We start from the raw sequence: 17525 nt of genomic DNA on the forward strand, positions 1-17525 counted from the left end.
TTGGCAAATGTCTCCACCTGGATGGCTCAAAGACACCTCAAGGCAGCAGCTCTAAGACTCTGGTCATTCCTTCCTCTACTAAAAAACCTCCTCATGCTGCCTTCCCCAGCTCCTGTGCTGGAGACACGTACTCATCTTTATCAGTCCTCAGTGGCTCATCTTCTTACAGCCAATCAGGCACTGTGCTCGGCTACTTGCACTTTAAGCATATTCCTGATCTCCACCCATCCCGTGCTCACCCAGAGTCCCATGCAACCTCCTATCTGTTCTCCATGCCTCTAGTCTCTCCTTGTGATTCCTTCTCTACTATGCAAAATGTGACCTTCCTGAAACAGAAATAAGATGAAACAGGAAACAAAGACATGGATGAGCTTCTGTTTATCACTGGGCCACTTTTAATTTGTCCTTCTTAATATTGGTTCTTTGAAGATTCATTTCAGGATACCCCATTTGTTAGATTAATTCCTCCTTTTACTAGAGGCATTTCTCAGTTTAGAATGATATACTCATGGGGCTGGGGTTGTAGCTCAGTGGTAGAGCGCTTGCCTCGCAAGCATGTGGCCCTGGGTTTGATCCTCAGCACCACATAAAAATAAATATATTTTTTAAAAAAGAATGATATACTCGTGTGTGGGCTTATTTGTGAAATACTCTCTTCCTTTCCTATTGCCCTGGTATGTTATCAGCCAGCTTCTCAAGGGCAGCCACATTATTAGTCTATTTCCTGGTCTTTGGAGCAATAGAACTATCCACATTAGTTGGTGGAATAGATGAACGAATGTGACAGGCAAAGCCTTTCTCCATCTGCCTCAGCTTCCCCTTCCCAGCCTTTTGCTCACCATCTCTCTCCACATCTTACACTCATAACCCGTGATACTGTGTAATCACAAAATCCCTATAAGTTGAGATTGGCACCAAAAGTTTTGAGAGGAAGGATCTGAGAGTTGGGAAGGTAAACTAACTTGCCTCCATCCACCCAAACCAAGAGCCAGGAATAAATGAGGTCACACACGCACACAGGCACCCCGCACAGCTCCTGGCCTGCAGCGGGCACGCCTGGCCTGCAGTTTTTCTCTTTGTCTGGGAATTTTTTGCAAGGATAAGAGAATCCTGGCCATCCCACAGGACTGGGGAGAACAGGGGTGACAGAATGTTCTTGCTTGGGGCTGGGAGCAGAGAGTCACAATCTCTCACTCTGAGGAACAGGAGGGGAAATCCTGCTGAGCCTAGTTGAAAACCAAGAAAGCGAGAGAGACTGATTATTCCTTCTCGCTGGTGTAAGCAACTAAAAACGACATGTTTGCTTTATTGTCTTTGGTCTGCCATTTGATTCCTGACAGCCGTCTCCCTCCCCTCCGTGCCAGGTTGGCAGGTGCTCAGCCGGTTGGCATCGCAAAGGAGCGGGAAGAACTGAGAACAATTTAAACAATATTTCAGGGACCATCAGGCCTTGGAAAGGGGTTTTTTGAAGTTGGCTGGCTCTCTCCCTGCATTCAAGGAACCCTCATTTGCTGAGACTGCTTGATGTTTCCGCAGGTTTGGGTAGAGGTGGTCCAGAAGGGACCTTTAAGAGAAAGAAAGTCAGTATCCATTTCCTCTGAAGTTTGAGGGAAGGGAGAGAAGAGAGAGATCAGAAAGAAGTTTTTAAAGCCCCTAACAATTTCTGAATACATAATTTGCTCTTCTTTGTCTCATTAAATAGGGCCAAACGCTGGCGTAGATCAAAGCTAGGTTTCTGCATTTTACTGCTCTTTCAGTAAAAGGAATTCAAATTCCCAGTCTCATCTGAGAGGGGAATTAGAATTTTCCAGTAGCCTGTGCTAGCTACTGGAACCCTCTGGAGTAAGGTTTCAGATGACTGCAAATCACAGCCAGCCAGCTACCAGGACCAGAGGTCCGATGGGAAGGATGGAGAAGAAAACTAAGGTTCTCCTAGGGAACCACTCTGGGGTGTCGTGACAAGTGTTTGGAGTCAACTGGAATGCACTTCAAGCCTCTGCCCTACAACTATTTTCTACCTGTTATGGTTTAGATATGTTTTGTGACCTTGAAGAAATCATTCTGCCCAGTTCCAGTTTCGTTTTTTAGACTGTGAAGACAAGGACAATAGCTGATTTTGTAGGGAGATTAGAGAATGTACAATGGATCTGGCACAAAAGTGACATTCAATAAATGGTTTCTATCAGCTGTTTAATTATTATTCAAGTTCCTAGCTTGGGTAAAGGAAGATATTCTTGATAGGAATGCAGAGCCAGAAGAACAGGAATGTACTATTGACTATGTCAAACTATAAAAGGGTGGTTTTAACCCTGGCTGCAAATTAGAATATGGGAAGGATTTTATACCAAGAAGCAGCCTCCTTGCCCAGATATTCTCATGTAATGGGTCTGAGAAAAGTACACTGTAGTTTTTTAAAGCTTTCCAGATATTCTCACATAACGAGTCTGAGTAAAGTACAGTGTAGTTTTTTTTTTTTGTTTTTTTTTTTAAGCTTTCTGATTCTGAGGTTCATTTAGGCTAAAGAACTACCTAGCCCCCATAGTACTTCCTCCATACAGAGGAGGATGCCTTTCCTGCTCCTGGCTCTGATCTGATCCCAGTTTCCCAAGTGGGGGGCATCAGAATGTCCAAACTCCTATCTGGCTTCTCCAGATAATCTTGTCATCTTCTGCTTCTGAAAAGGGACTCTCTACCAGGGATCTTATACTTTGTGGTTTGCTTTGTCTCCCCCTGCCCACCACATATCTTATGCATAATCCTCCAAGGAATATTCTGGATTGCTTGTACTATTTGTAGAGAATAGTTGTAGAATCCTAATCAGAGGCTAAATTCTTACTTAAAAAATTTTTTTTTTTAGTTATAGATGGACACAATACCTTATTTATTTTTATGCAGTGCTGAGGATCGAACCCAGTGCCTCACACATGCCAGGCAAGTGCTCTACCACTGAGCTACAGCCCAGCCCAAATTCTTATGTCTTACCAACAATTCTCCCCAGCAGTGTGCCAGTAATTGTTTCACAAATGGCTTTCTGAGGGAGAGGACTTCCATCTTGTACATTTACCAATTTCCCTGGTGCACATACCTCCACCATGCTACCAATGTGAGATCACTTCTTGTAGAGTTAGGAAGCAATGGCCATGGCTGGCTCCCATAAACTGAGCTGGGCTGCCCTTTGTCCTATGTTTTTCTACCTGTTATTGTTTAGATATGAGGTGTCCCCTGAAAGCTTGAGACAGTGCAAGAATATTCAGAGGTGAAGTGATTAGGAGAGTTGTGACCTAAGCAGTGAATTAAACCACTGATATGGGTTAACTGGGCGGTGACAGTAGCCAGGTAGGGTGTGGCTGGAAGAGGTGGGTCACTGGTGGCATGCCTCTGGAGTATATATTTTGTCTCTGTTGAGTGGAGCTCTCTGCTTCCTGATTGCCAGGTCCTGAGCTGCTTTTCTGCTCCATGCACTTCTGGAAACATTATGTTCCATCTCAGGCTCAGAGCTACGGAGTTGGCTGACCATGGACTGAGACCTCTGAAACCATGAGCCAAAATAAACTTTCCTCCTCTAAATTGTTCTTGTCTGACCGTCTGGACACAGCAGTGAGAAAAGCTGACTAACACCCTGACCAAATACAAGGAACCCCACTGCTGGGGGTGCTCTGGGGGGCTGGTCCCATAGATGCAACCTCTGTCCTTTGTAGTGACTAACTTCTCAGTGTTGGAGCTGGTGGGTGCTGACCATTCCTATTCCTATTTTCAGCTGCTCCCAGGCTGCCCCCACTCCTGGAGGGGTAACAGAGTGGGCACTAGGAAGTTCACAAAGGTCTGATCAGGCTTCCAGCACAAACACAGGAATATTCCTTCTTGGTACTGAGTTGCCAAGTATATACCTATGCTAAGCACCGTAATATGCACATCAGGATTTATCTCATTCATCCTTATAATGGGCTGACCAGATTGTGAAACCCAACTAGAATTCAAATCCCAGCTCCTTTTATCTCATTGTGGAATCAGATAAACGAACCCTCAAGTTTCTATTTCCTCATCTGTAAAATGGAGATACAAATAATCCCTTATCATGGTATTATTGAAAAACCACATGAGATGATGTATTTAAAAGGTATAGTCCAGTATAGAGAGAATTCAATGACACAAAAGCTGTCTCTTTGGTTCCTTTCCCCTTTCTCCCTCCCTGCTGGGCCCATTTCTGTCATGGACTCTCAGAATGGTGTTATTGAGAAGGACTTAGCGTCAGGTTCCACCTGGCTGTTTCACAGATAGAAAACAGATGTTGAAAGCTGTGCTTGACACATCATAACCAAACCAGAGTGTACCCAAGATTACAACCCAAGTCTCCAGACTTCCAGAACTTGTGTGATCCTCTCTTGGGTGGCTCTTTCTCCATCTGTCCCTCATTCCCTTCTTTCTTTGCAGGCTCATGTGGCACCCGCCCATTCTGACTCTACCCTGCCAAACTTACCCCACTTTCCCTGTGCCCATGACCACAACCTTGGATATCCAATAAAGTCACCCCATGAGGTCCCATTATGTTCACAGTGGGGCCTCTAGCGCATTGTCTGGAGCCCACAGACATGTTGTCTCAGTGGGGATCCCCACTGTGTAGGGAAAAGCTGCTCAACTTGTTGCATGTCTCTGAAACCACTTCCTCCCTGATGACCTGGGGCTTCTCTTCCAGGTCATCTGATGAGAAAGGATTTGGTGACTGATTAAATACAGATTGAGCTGTCTGCAGTGTTTCTTCTTTTCTGAGAAGCAGGTCCTAAGGGTGTGCCCAGCTGGCTGGCAAAGGGCAGCCAGGAGATGAGCCTGTGAGAAAGTTTATTATCCTTGGCCAAGAAGCAGAGGACATGGAAAGAAAAAGCTATATCACAATGTTCCCAAGAAGTCAGGACCACCAAAATCCAGGTTCACCGTGAAAATGTGAGTTCTTTTTCTTTTCTACTAGCAAAATCAGTTTGTGGGCCATGCTAGGAGGAGGCCATGAGCTGTGTGTGAATTGCACACGGATACATGCTGCCAACTCACTGTACTCTGGGCTGGCACCATGCTAAGTGCGCTTTGCATATATTCCTCATTTAGTCCCCTCAATGTCCTAAAGGGGAATAGAAAGGCCATTACTAGACTTGTCCTGCTTTAACCAGGAGAACCTAAGGCCCGAGGAAAGCATGTGGCCAAAGGTCATGCCACTAGAAAATGTCAGAGCAAGGATTTAAACCCCTGCCTGCTGATCCCAAAGTCTGTGTACAACCTAGAAGGACCACTGTTTTCTGAAAGTATTTGTCTGCAAATAACTTCAAACTTGTGGAACTGTTACAAGAACAAGAAAAGTACAAAGAGCACCTGTATGATCTTTTGTCCTGCTTCACCTCGTGAATATTTTGCCCCATTTGATTTTTGTCCTTTAAGGAAATAAGACCTTGGAGAAAATGCTTCCCTTCTCTTAACCTTGGTTACTGTGTGTACACCATGGAAAAGTCAATGGATTATCTGTAGGACTGAAGAAACCCTGTGATTGGATAAGCCCCTTTTCTCAGAAGTAGGCAACTTTGTCAATTTTCAAGGCATGGCTACCCACCCTTTCCAGCCTCATCCCCTGTCATTCAAACAGCCACACACTTGGGGATAACTCTCCCCGGGTATGGCCTCTCCCCATCTCCAGCGCACCATGTACCCTCAGCACTCCCACCTTGGCAGGTACTGTTCTGCAGAACTCTCAGCTTATATTTCAGAGCCATCTCCAAACATCAATCTCTGGCCTCCTCTGCAGTAGATACAACTAGAACTTTCCCTCACATGTCCTTTTCCGCTAAAATTGTACTAAACTCTGTGTGTGTGTGTGTGTGTGTGTGTGTGTGTGTGTGTAAGAGAGGGGGCATGGGAGAGGAGGGAGACAATTCATAAAGAAATTATTCACATATCCATATGTCTTCACATAAAGTCTTGCTTAAAATGCAAGAGTTCTTATCTCAATAGAAAATCCTAGTTTCAACTGCCAAACTTAAAAAAAATTAAGTAAAAATGAAAAATTAAGCAAAACCAGTGACATTTGTGCCTCAGTTCTCTCTACCAAGGAACTCATCATCAAGGTTTAGAGGAAGTGCATGGGAACAGGAATCAGAATACCTGAATCTTTAGAACTGTCTGGGCAACAATTAGATGAGATGAAAAGAGCAAGTTCTAGAGAGGGAGGGAGAATTGCTAAAGGCCACACAGCGGCAGGCCAGAGATCGGATGGGAGGCCCGTGCTGGGTGCTCACACTGCTAAAACAACCCAGCAGCTGTAGCTGCTCTATCTCCTGCTCCATATTGTGCCTGGGGCTGGACCCACCATCTGCACATCTCATCTGAACCTAGTGATACTCTAGCTGGCCCTTATCAGCATCACTTCTGTGTGAGCTGCATCATCAACCCCCAGGATATTATAATCACCTTGAAACCCCATTTTCCACACAGCCCAGCATCAAATTGCCAAGGTTTTTTATCCCACAAATACAGGTGAACTGGAGTGGGCTTCAGTCTTGATGATGTGACATAAACATCCTTCTGTGACTCATAGGAAAACTGAGGACCTGAGAGGGCACAGGCCTGGCAGGGGCCACTAGACTAGTTAACAGTGAGGTATAGACTTAAGAACACACCTCCTGACTTCTGTGTCCTGCATTCTTTGTGCTATGCAGTGCCATCTACCCAAGTAACCTATCTTATCAGTCAGTACATTAGTTAACTCTGCAGAATACCATCAGAATGAACAAATCTGAAACAAGTGTTAGCCTGGATGGTTATTTACATGACCGGATGCAAAACTCTGCTTGATAAAATAGGCTCTTTAGGCAGCATATTCAATATGATATGAATTTGGACTCATTTCACAAAGCAATATGAAATTTCAAGCATGCTTCCTGGACCAGGTGTGAGCTACCTATATAAGGTAGGGGATTTAGGGCAAGAGTCAGCTAACTATGACCTACAGGTAAAATCTGGATACAGGAAACAAAGATACATTGATGTGTGTTCATTCATATTGTTGTCTACGGTGGCACTCAGGGTATAGTAGCTGTAAGGTTCCAGAGGAGACTGGCTGGCAGAGCGGAGAAGATTTACTAACTGGCCATTTATAGAAAATATTGCTGATCCCTTATTTAGGAAATTACACCAATACCCACATCTTGGTCCCTTAGCCTCTGTTTCTCAGTCTTTGTCTCCCCTCCATCATCCCTAACTTGCCATGGTGATTACTGCAGTTCTCTGCCTTGAAATGAAGTTCCACCTGGACACACCAAACACCTTCATAAATAATCCCATTTCTCTTACCTTTTCAAAGTACCTGAGGCATAGGAAAGTCATGGGTGCTCCCAGAGAATATCATAAATTTTGTTTTTTAATAGATCCTATGGGTGACAATGAGATTTCAGCTGATTTTAGCCAGAATACTTTTAAGGGAAAAGGAAAAGGAAATGAAATAAATATTTATTGAAAACCTTTGAGTAAGTTCTAGAACTTTCTTTATCTACATTTTCTTACTCTGAGGTCAGAGTTGATAACTCTATTTTATACAGAAGGAAAAACCAAGAGGTTAAAAGCCCATTTAAAGCCAAGTAAAGGGGATGAGTTAAGGTCAGAACTCACAGCCATGTTTGGATGAATGGAGCACTAGAGAGCCATGTACAAAAACCTATCCGCCATCATTAGCCCTGGTGTATTCTTTTCTGCCATGGAGCCTTCTGGCCTTTTTACATCTCTCCCAGTGACAGAAGTTCCATTGATGTTCCAAGAATCATGGCAGAGTAGAGTTTTCAAAATCAGTACTCAGGTCCACAACCAGACATGTCCCTCAATGGTGGCCTTGCAGTGGACAAATGAGAACCTCAGTGGTGTTCACCAGGAGCAGGAAGAGAAGAGGAGAGGAGTCCCTTTTCCACCAAGTGGGAATGGAGAGAGAGAAAACAAGAGGGGCAGACAGGAAAGCAGCATCCGCCTGAGCACTATAATCATCCGACATTCTTGCAGATGTGTCTTTCATTTTCTCATCATTCATTCATTCAAAAATAGTAACCCATCCTTATATTTGGTGTCAGGGAATAGAAATTTGAGCACAGTCTGTCTGTTCTCATCAAATTTCCAGTTCAGTGGAGGACACAAACTTAACCCAGAGAACATATCAGTAAATGTCAACTTTCTGTGGTGATGAGGTTTACAAAGGGAAAACATCACAGAATCTGGAATGGAATGGAATAGGGAAAGTAAGTGAGGTATGGGATGACTTTACAGAAGATGCCATTTAAGTAGAGATCTCAGTGAGTGGGGGACAGTCAAAGAACAGGAGAGAGTTCTAGGAGGGAGCGTTTGCAAAGATTCTGGCAGGAGCCCGGGGGGCAGATACTGGGTGCAGGAGTTGAGAGGGCCCTGGGTGGAGAGCCAGAGCAAACCAGGCACACTGAGGGTGTGGTAAGGAGCTCACATTGCATCCTAATGTAAAGGACAGTACTGAATCTTCTAACATGATCCCTACATAAGCTTTTAAAAAGTAATCACTCTGGCTGCAGGATGGAGAATGAGATGTAATACTACAAGTGAGATCATTGTTAAAGGGTGTTGGGCAGTTTTGAAGCACAGGATCCTGGTGGCAAGGACTAGAGTGGCAGCAAAAGAGAGAATTTGTCCACAGGAGTCAAAGTTATAAAGGAGGTCATGGTGATTTTGTTTAACCTTCACAATTACTCTGTAAGGGTAATTTTAGAAGTGTGAATGTTGAGACTTTTGGCTCATGTCAGGAATTGGCAAATCCCTGTCTGAGATCTTGGTTACTTTCTAGTCTCAACTCTATCAGGGCACCTTCCCATATTAGCTATCATTCTTCCATCTCTCTTTGCACAAAGCAGGGGTAACTGAAGTGCTCAGTTCCACTCATCATACTTTTCCTTCCAAGGTCTTCCACCATCTTCCCCAACACTATGAAGCCCAGTGCAGGGTGCCTGGCAATAACCTAACCAGTGTTGACTGAGTTGCTCTTGAGCATCCTCTTAAACCTCTATTTAGAGATTGAGAAAGTGAGACAGTCAAGGTCACACAGAAAGACGGAGGCACATTTAGGTCTAGAAGTCACTGTTCCTATCACTCTCGGATAACCCCAGAGACCTACATTCCTTCTGAGTACTTCAAAGATGGCAGCCATCCAATAAATGCCTTGGCCATTGCTACATGCTTTGAGATTGGGAATGACAGCTCAGATCCTACATTTCAGATAGAACTAAAGAGGGCCCAGTGAATTGATATGGAGTCCCCAAATGCTATGGAGTGATCATTCTTAACGCCTTCCTGGTGTTTCTATCCCTTTCTTCCCCACCTCCTTGCATTTCACATCTCATCTCTCCGGTGGCCCAGTGGGCTGACTTGCATGGCTCTCGGCAGACCACAGGGAACTGGTGACTCACCACATTTGCTAAGGAGCTTAGATGGCAGCGGCAGAGGTGGGGAGAGGACTGGGCGATAGGGGTCTACACAGGCCTGCAGGTGTAAAGAAGAGGAACACAATCGGCACAGCTAATAGGATGATAAAAACCATGTTGTTGAGACACCCTCTCCAAAACAGAGAAGTAGGCATTGGGCCTGGGGAGAGGCAAACAGGATGCAAAGGGAGCTAGAGCTGGAAGCCAGGGGCATTTCAAGAGTGGGGGATTCTTACAGATGCACAGCCAGTCCCATTGACACATAGTGAGAAGGAACCTCAGAGACCAAATGTGACCAGCTCCCACCCTTCCACTCTCCCTGTTTCAGAGAAGAAAACAGAGGCCGGGATAACAGTGAGACTAAAGTTGAACAGTGAGGTGGTGGCAGATTTGAGACCCTTCCCCCTACACAGAGTTGATCCATTGATCCTTCGTCAGTGGATTAGCTCTGCCAAAACTTATTCTCTCCACGCCTAATTTCCCCCTGAATGCTTTATGGATGGCAAATAATTCTACACCTGAGAACGACCTCCTCGAGTGTCTAGGGTCACAGCCCCTTCATGGAGGACCAGGAAGTCTGCAGAACTGGACATTGCACTCTTGAGTTCACTTGGCTGGGACAGAGGCTTTGCCAGGACCAAATTCACTATCTGTGCTCCACAAAATATCAGAGCAGCAGCAGTAGCAGCAGCAAGACCCATGCTTTGAGAACATCAAGGGCAATGTCAAGTGCCTGGGATCCTGCACAAGGGTAGGGTAGTCACACTAGGGAATATAAATATGAAATGCCTTCATTCTTTCTCACTTCCCTTCCTCCTTACATCCCTTTTCTTCCTATTTCTATATGATAGAAGCTCTACAAAAACAGGGGTTTTACAGTTGTCTCTTGGTTTGTGTCCCTAGTGCTTAGACAAATGGTTGGTGTTGAACAAATAGTTGTAGTATGTATGGGAGGAGGAAGGAGGAAGGAAAGACACCAGGAAATATCTGGAGAAAAGGAGGAAGAATATGAGAAAATAAGAGAAGATGATAAAAATAAATAGAAATCACGAGATGGGAATGAAGAGAAGAGGCAATGATAGAGGATGGAAAGAAGAGGAGAGAAAATAGAAGATAAATAAATCAAGCAAGCAAGTAAGCAAAACCCCAGGATACTGAGCAGGAAGAGAAATAAGTGGAGGAAGAGGGCTGTGCCGTTAGTGGAAAATAAGTGGAAGAGAGAGATGAAGTAAGCGGATTGGCATTCCGCTGGCAGCAGGGCCAGCGAGGGAGACAGGGAGGGTGTCACAGCCCGGTCGCCTGTCCTCACTATCCTGAACACAGTCTGGCTGTCTGGAGTGGCCGGAGGCACCAGGCCAAACCGTTTATCTCCCATCCTGGGGCTTGCTTTTGCTTTTCTTTTTTAAGTTTAACTCCGATTTATGGGGGCCATGCTCAGTGATGGATGTTTTTCCAATTAGCTGTAAATAGCCCAGTCCTGCGGAGGAGACCCACTGACTTCCCCAGCCCTCATCTTGCTGCCGGATTGGGGGAGGGAGAAGACAGGTCAAGAATCATTGATCACCGACTTCTAAATCTCCAATGCAGCAAATTCCAGAAAGCTAAGGAGTGGGCAGGAGTGAGCGGCAGGCCCCATTATTCTAATGGCTGCAGAGGCTGCAAGCCCTTCCCAGGGGATGTGGAGATGGAAACACTCCCCACACAGGATCCTTTCAGTGAAGGCGCCATGCACAGGGAGACAGGGATAGTAACAATGAGAATTGAACCGACATTAATAATGTCTACCTCATTTTGCTCCAGCCTACACAGGCACCATGATACATTTTCATAAAACTTAATCAAAATCCATCTCCCAACTCCATAAGATAGTTGTAAAAGCCCACTTTACAGATGAGAAAACTGAGCCCAAAGAGGCTTTGTGATCTATGCTCTTTGAACATCTCTGGTGAATGGGTAAAGGGCATGAAGGAAGGCTGGTGGGGGTGATTTCTCTTCCCCTTTCCTGCCTCAGGTACTCCAGGTCTTGCTTAGCTGCCTTCCTTTCAGTAGTAGTCAGAGCCCATAGATGGCCCCATCATTGGCATGGAGAACATGTTTGCATTCCCAGAGTCTCTTCCAAACATGCAATCTCACACTTGTTGATTTCCTATTCTTATAAAATGCTAGGAGATGAAGAACTGGATTCACATTCACAGATGATTGCCTGAAATATGCTATGTTTTCATATATAGCATGTTGAATCAGAGAACTATGGACCTTGGGTACAAAGGATAGTCCTTTATGGAGCTCTGCTCCAGCAATTTGACATCACCTGAATTTGACTATCATCATGAAAAATAATGCATCAATACTGATTTTCTTTTTCTGTGCTTGGGATTGAAATCAGGGCCTCACACAGGCTAGGCAAATGCTCTCTCACTGAGCTACACCTCAGCCTATCCCAGGTTATATCTGTCGAAGACACTGTCTATAAACCTATTTAAAGTCTTGTTTATAGGGACCACCTTGAGGTCTTTCTCCCTGGTCAACATCATGTAAATGAAATTTCAAGAATAAATGCCCATTTCTCTCCCATAGACTCTGTACATTTTACTTATGAGTACATTTCCCTTTACATGTTTGCTTCTAGGGTTCTCTAAGTCAGCAGTTCTTAAGAACCTATATAACGTGGTAGACACGGGGTACCTGGAATTAATCCAACCTGAATTTCAGTAATTATTCTTATTCCTGTTTTTCTTTCAATATGATTAGTTATTTCATTTCATGTGTTGAATTTTTAAAAACTGCATAAATTAAAAAAAAAATCCCAAGACCTTTGATAGATGATGTAGGACAAAATAAATAAAATAAAGAAGAGAGCAGGAAAAACAAAGGTCCATAGTCTGGCCAGGGTAGTAGATACCAAGCTCCATGTTAATCAGAATGGAGAAAATTTAGGTTTGTCATTGATGACAAAATCTGCTTCCACAAACTCCGGTTCTGGAACCTTCCCAAGGACTCTGTTACCTTTGCTGCGACGGCGACTGCGGTACTGCTCTGTGTAGAACGTCAGTTGTGTTTCATCATCTGCTTCTGAACCTGAAGTCCCCTTGGTTCTCCCAAAGCTGATCCCCCCTGCAAGGAAGCACAATCCACCAGTCAGCCTCACAGACCTCCAGAAGCCTGTTAAATCCCTCAACCATCTCACACATGGGCAGCCCCATCCCCAGACTTCTCTTTGTAAATCCCCAGTCACCCAGGAGTCAGCATGATTAATGGGAAGGAGTCCAGGGTCTGCAGTGAGGCGGAGCAGAGTTCCAACCACCACTAGGCATCTTCCAGGCTGTGTGACCTTGAAGAGACACCTCACCTTTCAGGGCTTTCTCTCAAATAAGAGCAACACTGTTAACCTTGTGAGGTTGCTCTTCAGATTAAAGGAGACAGAATATGTAAAATACCAGTCTACAGTGGGCCCTGAATCATGGAGAGCTACTGTTGCTTTGCATGTGGAGCCTACCTCTAAAAAAATACACTCCAGGCAACAACTTAATTTCACACACATTTCAATCAAGGGCTTACTATATGCCAGGCCCAGAGCCAGACACTGGAGACACTGATAAATGTGACTCAGTCCTGGTGAGCCAGGGAATCATAAGCTAGTCAGACGGACAAATGGGATCCTTAGGAGCCTTAAACCTAATTCATGGCTTATGTTTACCACACAATGAGACACTAGGAATATGGAGGAGAGCAATTCATTTCAACATGAAGGACCTGGGAAGGTTTTATGGAGGAGTGAAGATTTAAGTCAGGGCTTAAAGGATGGATGGGGCTTCAGTGGTAGAAAAAGGAGTTCCAAGGGGAAGTAATTGTGGAGCATCCCCAAGGATGGAGCCCATGGGCAGCTGGAGGCAACAGGTCTAGTGCTGGCTGTTAAGGACATACTGGAGCCACACCTTGGCCATCCTTGAGTGCCAAGTTGAGGAGAAAGTGGGGGTGTGATTTTTATATTGGGTGTCAAAGGAGGTTTCAGAGAACGAGTGTGAGTTGATGAGGCCTGTGAACCAGCAGGAATGGTGTGGGGGTGCCCAAGCCTAGGTAGGTGCCAGGCAGGGGGAGCAGTGGAGAGGCTCAGTGATCCTGCAGGTGAAAGGTGAGGGCTTTGGTGAGGGTGTGTACAAGGAGGATGAGAAGGAGGACGAGATTGGGTGTGGGAGGTGCTTCAGAGACAAGCACAGGGCACTGTGCAGGGAAAAAGGGTGATGTATTCCTATACTATGAACAATTGATCACCTAGAATGAAAAAAGAAAGGCTGGAGGAACTGATATTAAATAATTCTGATGCTAGGAATATGGATAATTATCATCTTTGAGTATTTTAAATTGTTTTTTTTTTAAAGGATGAGATATGGAAAGAGAGGGATTAAAAGATGGGCAAACTCTTTACCTTAAGGAGAAAGCAAAGATGAGTGTGCTTCTAAAAAGGTTGGGGGTGAGTGGGTGGGCAAGAGAGAATGGTTCGATTTTGAGGACTCTTTAATGGATGATGTTTGGGACATCTAAATAATAGGCTGTCTCTAGAAGGAGACTCAAGAATCCAGTAAAAGTGGTTATCCTGGGTGGAGAATTGAGTGGCTGAAGAGTGGGGATAGAAGGAGGCTACTTTCCCATGTAAATCCTTTGTATCTTTTGAGTCAAGAACTATGCCAACCCATTATCTACTTGAAAGTTCCACCTGAGGAAAAGAAAAGCATAGATTAGAGGAAAATGTTATTCAATTCACGAAAGAATTTACTATGTAATTTCCTCTGGTAGGGATTTGAAATGGCATTCAGTATACAGAAATTCCACTTGCAAACACATTTTCTGCCATACTGTTATTGCAATTCATTCTTTCCAGCAATGTTGTTATGCAATCTACTCTCTACCTAGAAGATTTGTGTACAAGATGGCATGCAATCCCCATCATGATATTCTCATAAGGGAGATGTAATTAACAAACTAGATAATAAAGAAAAGATAAAAGAACATGCTGGGAAGTTATCTTGCCAAAAGTCACACCCCTGATAAGTGGGAGAGTCAGGATTTAGGGCTAATTTGTCTTACTCCATCTGAATTGTGTTTCTCTAGTACATAAATTACTTTCCTTGGAAGAACTTTCCTTGGAAGCAAAAGCCTTGGGAAAGCAGACTGTCCTTCAGATGTCAAGGTACCTAGTTCTGTGTTATAAGCCTTGCATACCTTATCCAAACTCATTATCAGTAAGAGGGAGGTATCAGTTTCTTCATCTGTATAGTGGACACAATGAGGTCTGGAAAAGGAAAGTAATTTTTCAATAATGAGTGAAGCTGGATTTTGAAAACAAGGAGGACTGATGGCTAAGTTCAAATTTTGAATCTCTTGCTCTGGTACCTCTTTGTTTAATGCTCCATAAAATGGAAAGATGAGTTACCATCCCCCTGACACCTCCCTCAGATAGCAAACAAATAGGGAAATCCAAGGACAAAAACAGCTGTTCTTTGTCCACACGTGCGTCATCAGGCATGGTCTTATGCACACCTCCACCATATCCTACAAATAAAGGGAGAAAAAAGGGAAGGAAATAAAAGGAAAAAAAATGTGCATGAAGGGGTGGTACTGGAAGAGGAAGGAAGATTTTTGTTTACCTGTGCATAATTCTCAGCCAAGGGGAAAATAAAGGTGTCTGACCAAGCACTTCCTTGTGTATAGGAAGCATTTGTCATTCTTCCTGCTGCACTCTGAGCAGGAGAGCAAGAGGGAGGGGTCTATGGCTGTAGAAGTCCACCCAAACCCTTTTTCCACTGTCCCTTTATAGCCACTCCCAGATTTTTAAAATTTTCTAGCTAAATCCTCCCTCTATACCTTCCTTGGGTCCTACATCCTTTTTACCTTTCCTCCTTTGGTAAACAAATGATCCATGTTTTAGTCAGCTTTTATGCTATGACAAAAAGAACTGACAAAAACAATTTTAGAGGAGGGAAAGTTTATTTCAGGCTCATGGTTTCAGAGTCTCAGTCCATAGATGGCCAACTCCATTGCTCTGGGCTACTGCTGAGGAAGAACATCGTGGTAGAAGAGTGTGTTGGAGGAAAGCAGCTCAGGACATGGCACCAGGAAGCAGAGAGACTCCTTCACTGTAGACAAAGTGAAGCCCCCAATGACCCACCCCCTGCAGCCACACCCCACCTGCCTACAGTTACCAACTACTTAATCCCTCTCAGGGGATTGATGCACTGATAAACCCAATCAGTTTATTTAGGACTCTCATAACCCAATCACTTCACCTCTAAATTTTCTTCCATTGTCTCATATGTGAGCTTTTGGGGGACACCTCATATCTAAACCATAACAACCTACTTTCCAACAGTTAACTGTCTGAATCCTATATGTCACATTTGTTATTTCCCTACTAGGACAGTCTAGTGTGGGTGTCAAAAAGGTCACCAGGCAATTCCAATAAGAACAGCTAACACTAGCACAGCACTGTCTCTCTTCCAGGCATTGTTCTAAACCCCGGAAGTACTGGGGTAGGACACTCCTTTCATTTCCATTGGAATGGATGAGAAAATAAAGTTGTAGGGAAATGAGGAGATTCACACAGCTGTAAGAGGCAGAAGCATAATTCAAACTCTGCCAGTGGATGCAGAATCTACTCCATCTCTGTGCTAGGGTATGATAAAATATGAGTGAACAGCTCATTTAATGTCCATAGTCATCCCTGAAAGGGTGGTATCATCAACCTTGTTTTATAGACCAATAACTGTCTCACAAAGGTGATGTGAGGGAGTAAATGGCCAAGCTGGAGTAACAATTGGGTCTGTTACCTGCACTGTCTCATAGCTAATATGAGACAGCTGGAAGAGAAAGAAGTGTGTGTGTGTATGCTGTGTGTTTGTGTGTGTGTGTGTGTGGTGTGATGTGTCCACGTGTGCACACAAATGCCTGATGAGTTAATCACTAAGGACTAGCCAGTCTATTTCCTGATTCCATTACAAGGACACACATTCACCTTCCTCCTGTTCTTCCCCTGAGTTTTGCAATGGTGTTTATTATAGCAGCTCTGATTAAGTTCAGCAGGATCCTAGTGATCCCTCCATCCTTCCACAGGTCCAAGCACACAGACACTGTCCAACGTAACTACCCCAATGACTCCCCTTTGAGTCAACCCTCTATTCCCACACCTGCCCATCCCCTTCACCTTCATGTTAAGTATTCAGGGATCATTTTCAGAGGGGAAACTGAGGCTGAGAGAGAATGCCTCTAGAACAGCTGGCTCAGAAGAAGTATAATGCAAGTCCCATTTGGGTTTCAAATGTTCTAGTAGCCACATTAGATGGGTGGGGCAGATAAATTTTCACAATATATTTCACTCAATGTATGTAAACCATCCTCATGTTACCATTTAAATGACAGAAAATGATTCTATATTTTTCATGAGTCTTCAAAACCCACTTACATCACATCTCAGTCCAGACAGTCCACATTTCATGTGCCCCACAACAGAAGGCACAGTTCTGGAGGCATTTATTCAACAGATCTTTGAGAATCTGGGACAGGAGAGAGAGGAATAAGCTATGGAACCAAGGAAAGTGTTAATTTTTAAAAAATAAAAAGAGAGAGACTTGGATGAAAGCTGATGTAGCTGGAATTCTATTAAACAACACTCTTTCAGTGTTCCAGCTCTCAAGGCTCTTAGAGACTTATTTGTTGGTTTTGATGTTGGTTTCATCCATGAACACTTAGAGATAATGTCCTTTGTTAGAAAGAAATTAGACTACTAGAATCAGACATGAGTTCTAATGCTACATCTCGCTTATTAGCTGTGTGTCCTTGGGCACAGCACCTAATCTCTCTCTGAACTTATTTTTAAAAGAGAAACAATAAATCTTGAGTTTACATTGTCATTATGAGGAAAATGATATTCTGTACGTGAACAAAGATCAAGAAAGTGAGACTAGAGGGACTTTCCTTACTTAACGAGTTTAATGGGAGGGAAGGGAATACTGCTGGGTAACCGTGGTCACCCCTACATTCTGGTTCAGAAAGGAAGGTGGCAGCCAC

At 44.0% G+C, this 17525-nt stretch overlaps 1 protein-coding gene across 3 annotated transcripts in view; it reads right to left on the reverse strand.

Annotated features, from left to right (window-relative positions):
• The window catches only part of Astn2 (astrotactin 2), an 839030-nt gene that overhangs the window by 537205 nt on the left and 284300 nt on the right, over positions 1-17525 (reverse strand). For all 3 annotated transcript variants that reach the window (XM_071600871.1, XM_071600870.1, XM_071600869.1), the window contains one exon: positions 12471-12578. In XM_071600871.1, the coding sequence (XP_071456972.1) occupies positions 12471-12578 (108 nt within the window). The remainder of the gene's footprint in view (positions 1-12470; positions 12579-17525) is intronic.

Source organism: Marmota flaviventris, chromosome 13, assembly GCF_047511675.1.
Source record: "Marmota flaviventris isolate mMarFla1 chromosome 13, mMarFla1.hap1, whole genome shotgun sequence".
Classification (NCBI taxonomy): Eukaryota; Metazoa; Chordata; class Mammalia; order Rodentia; family Sciuridae; genus Marmota; species Marmota flaviventris.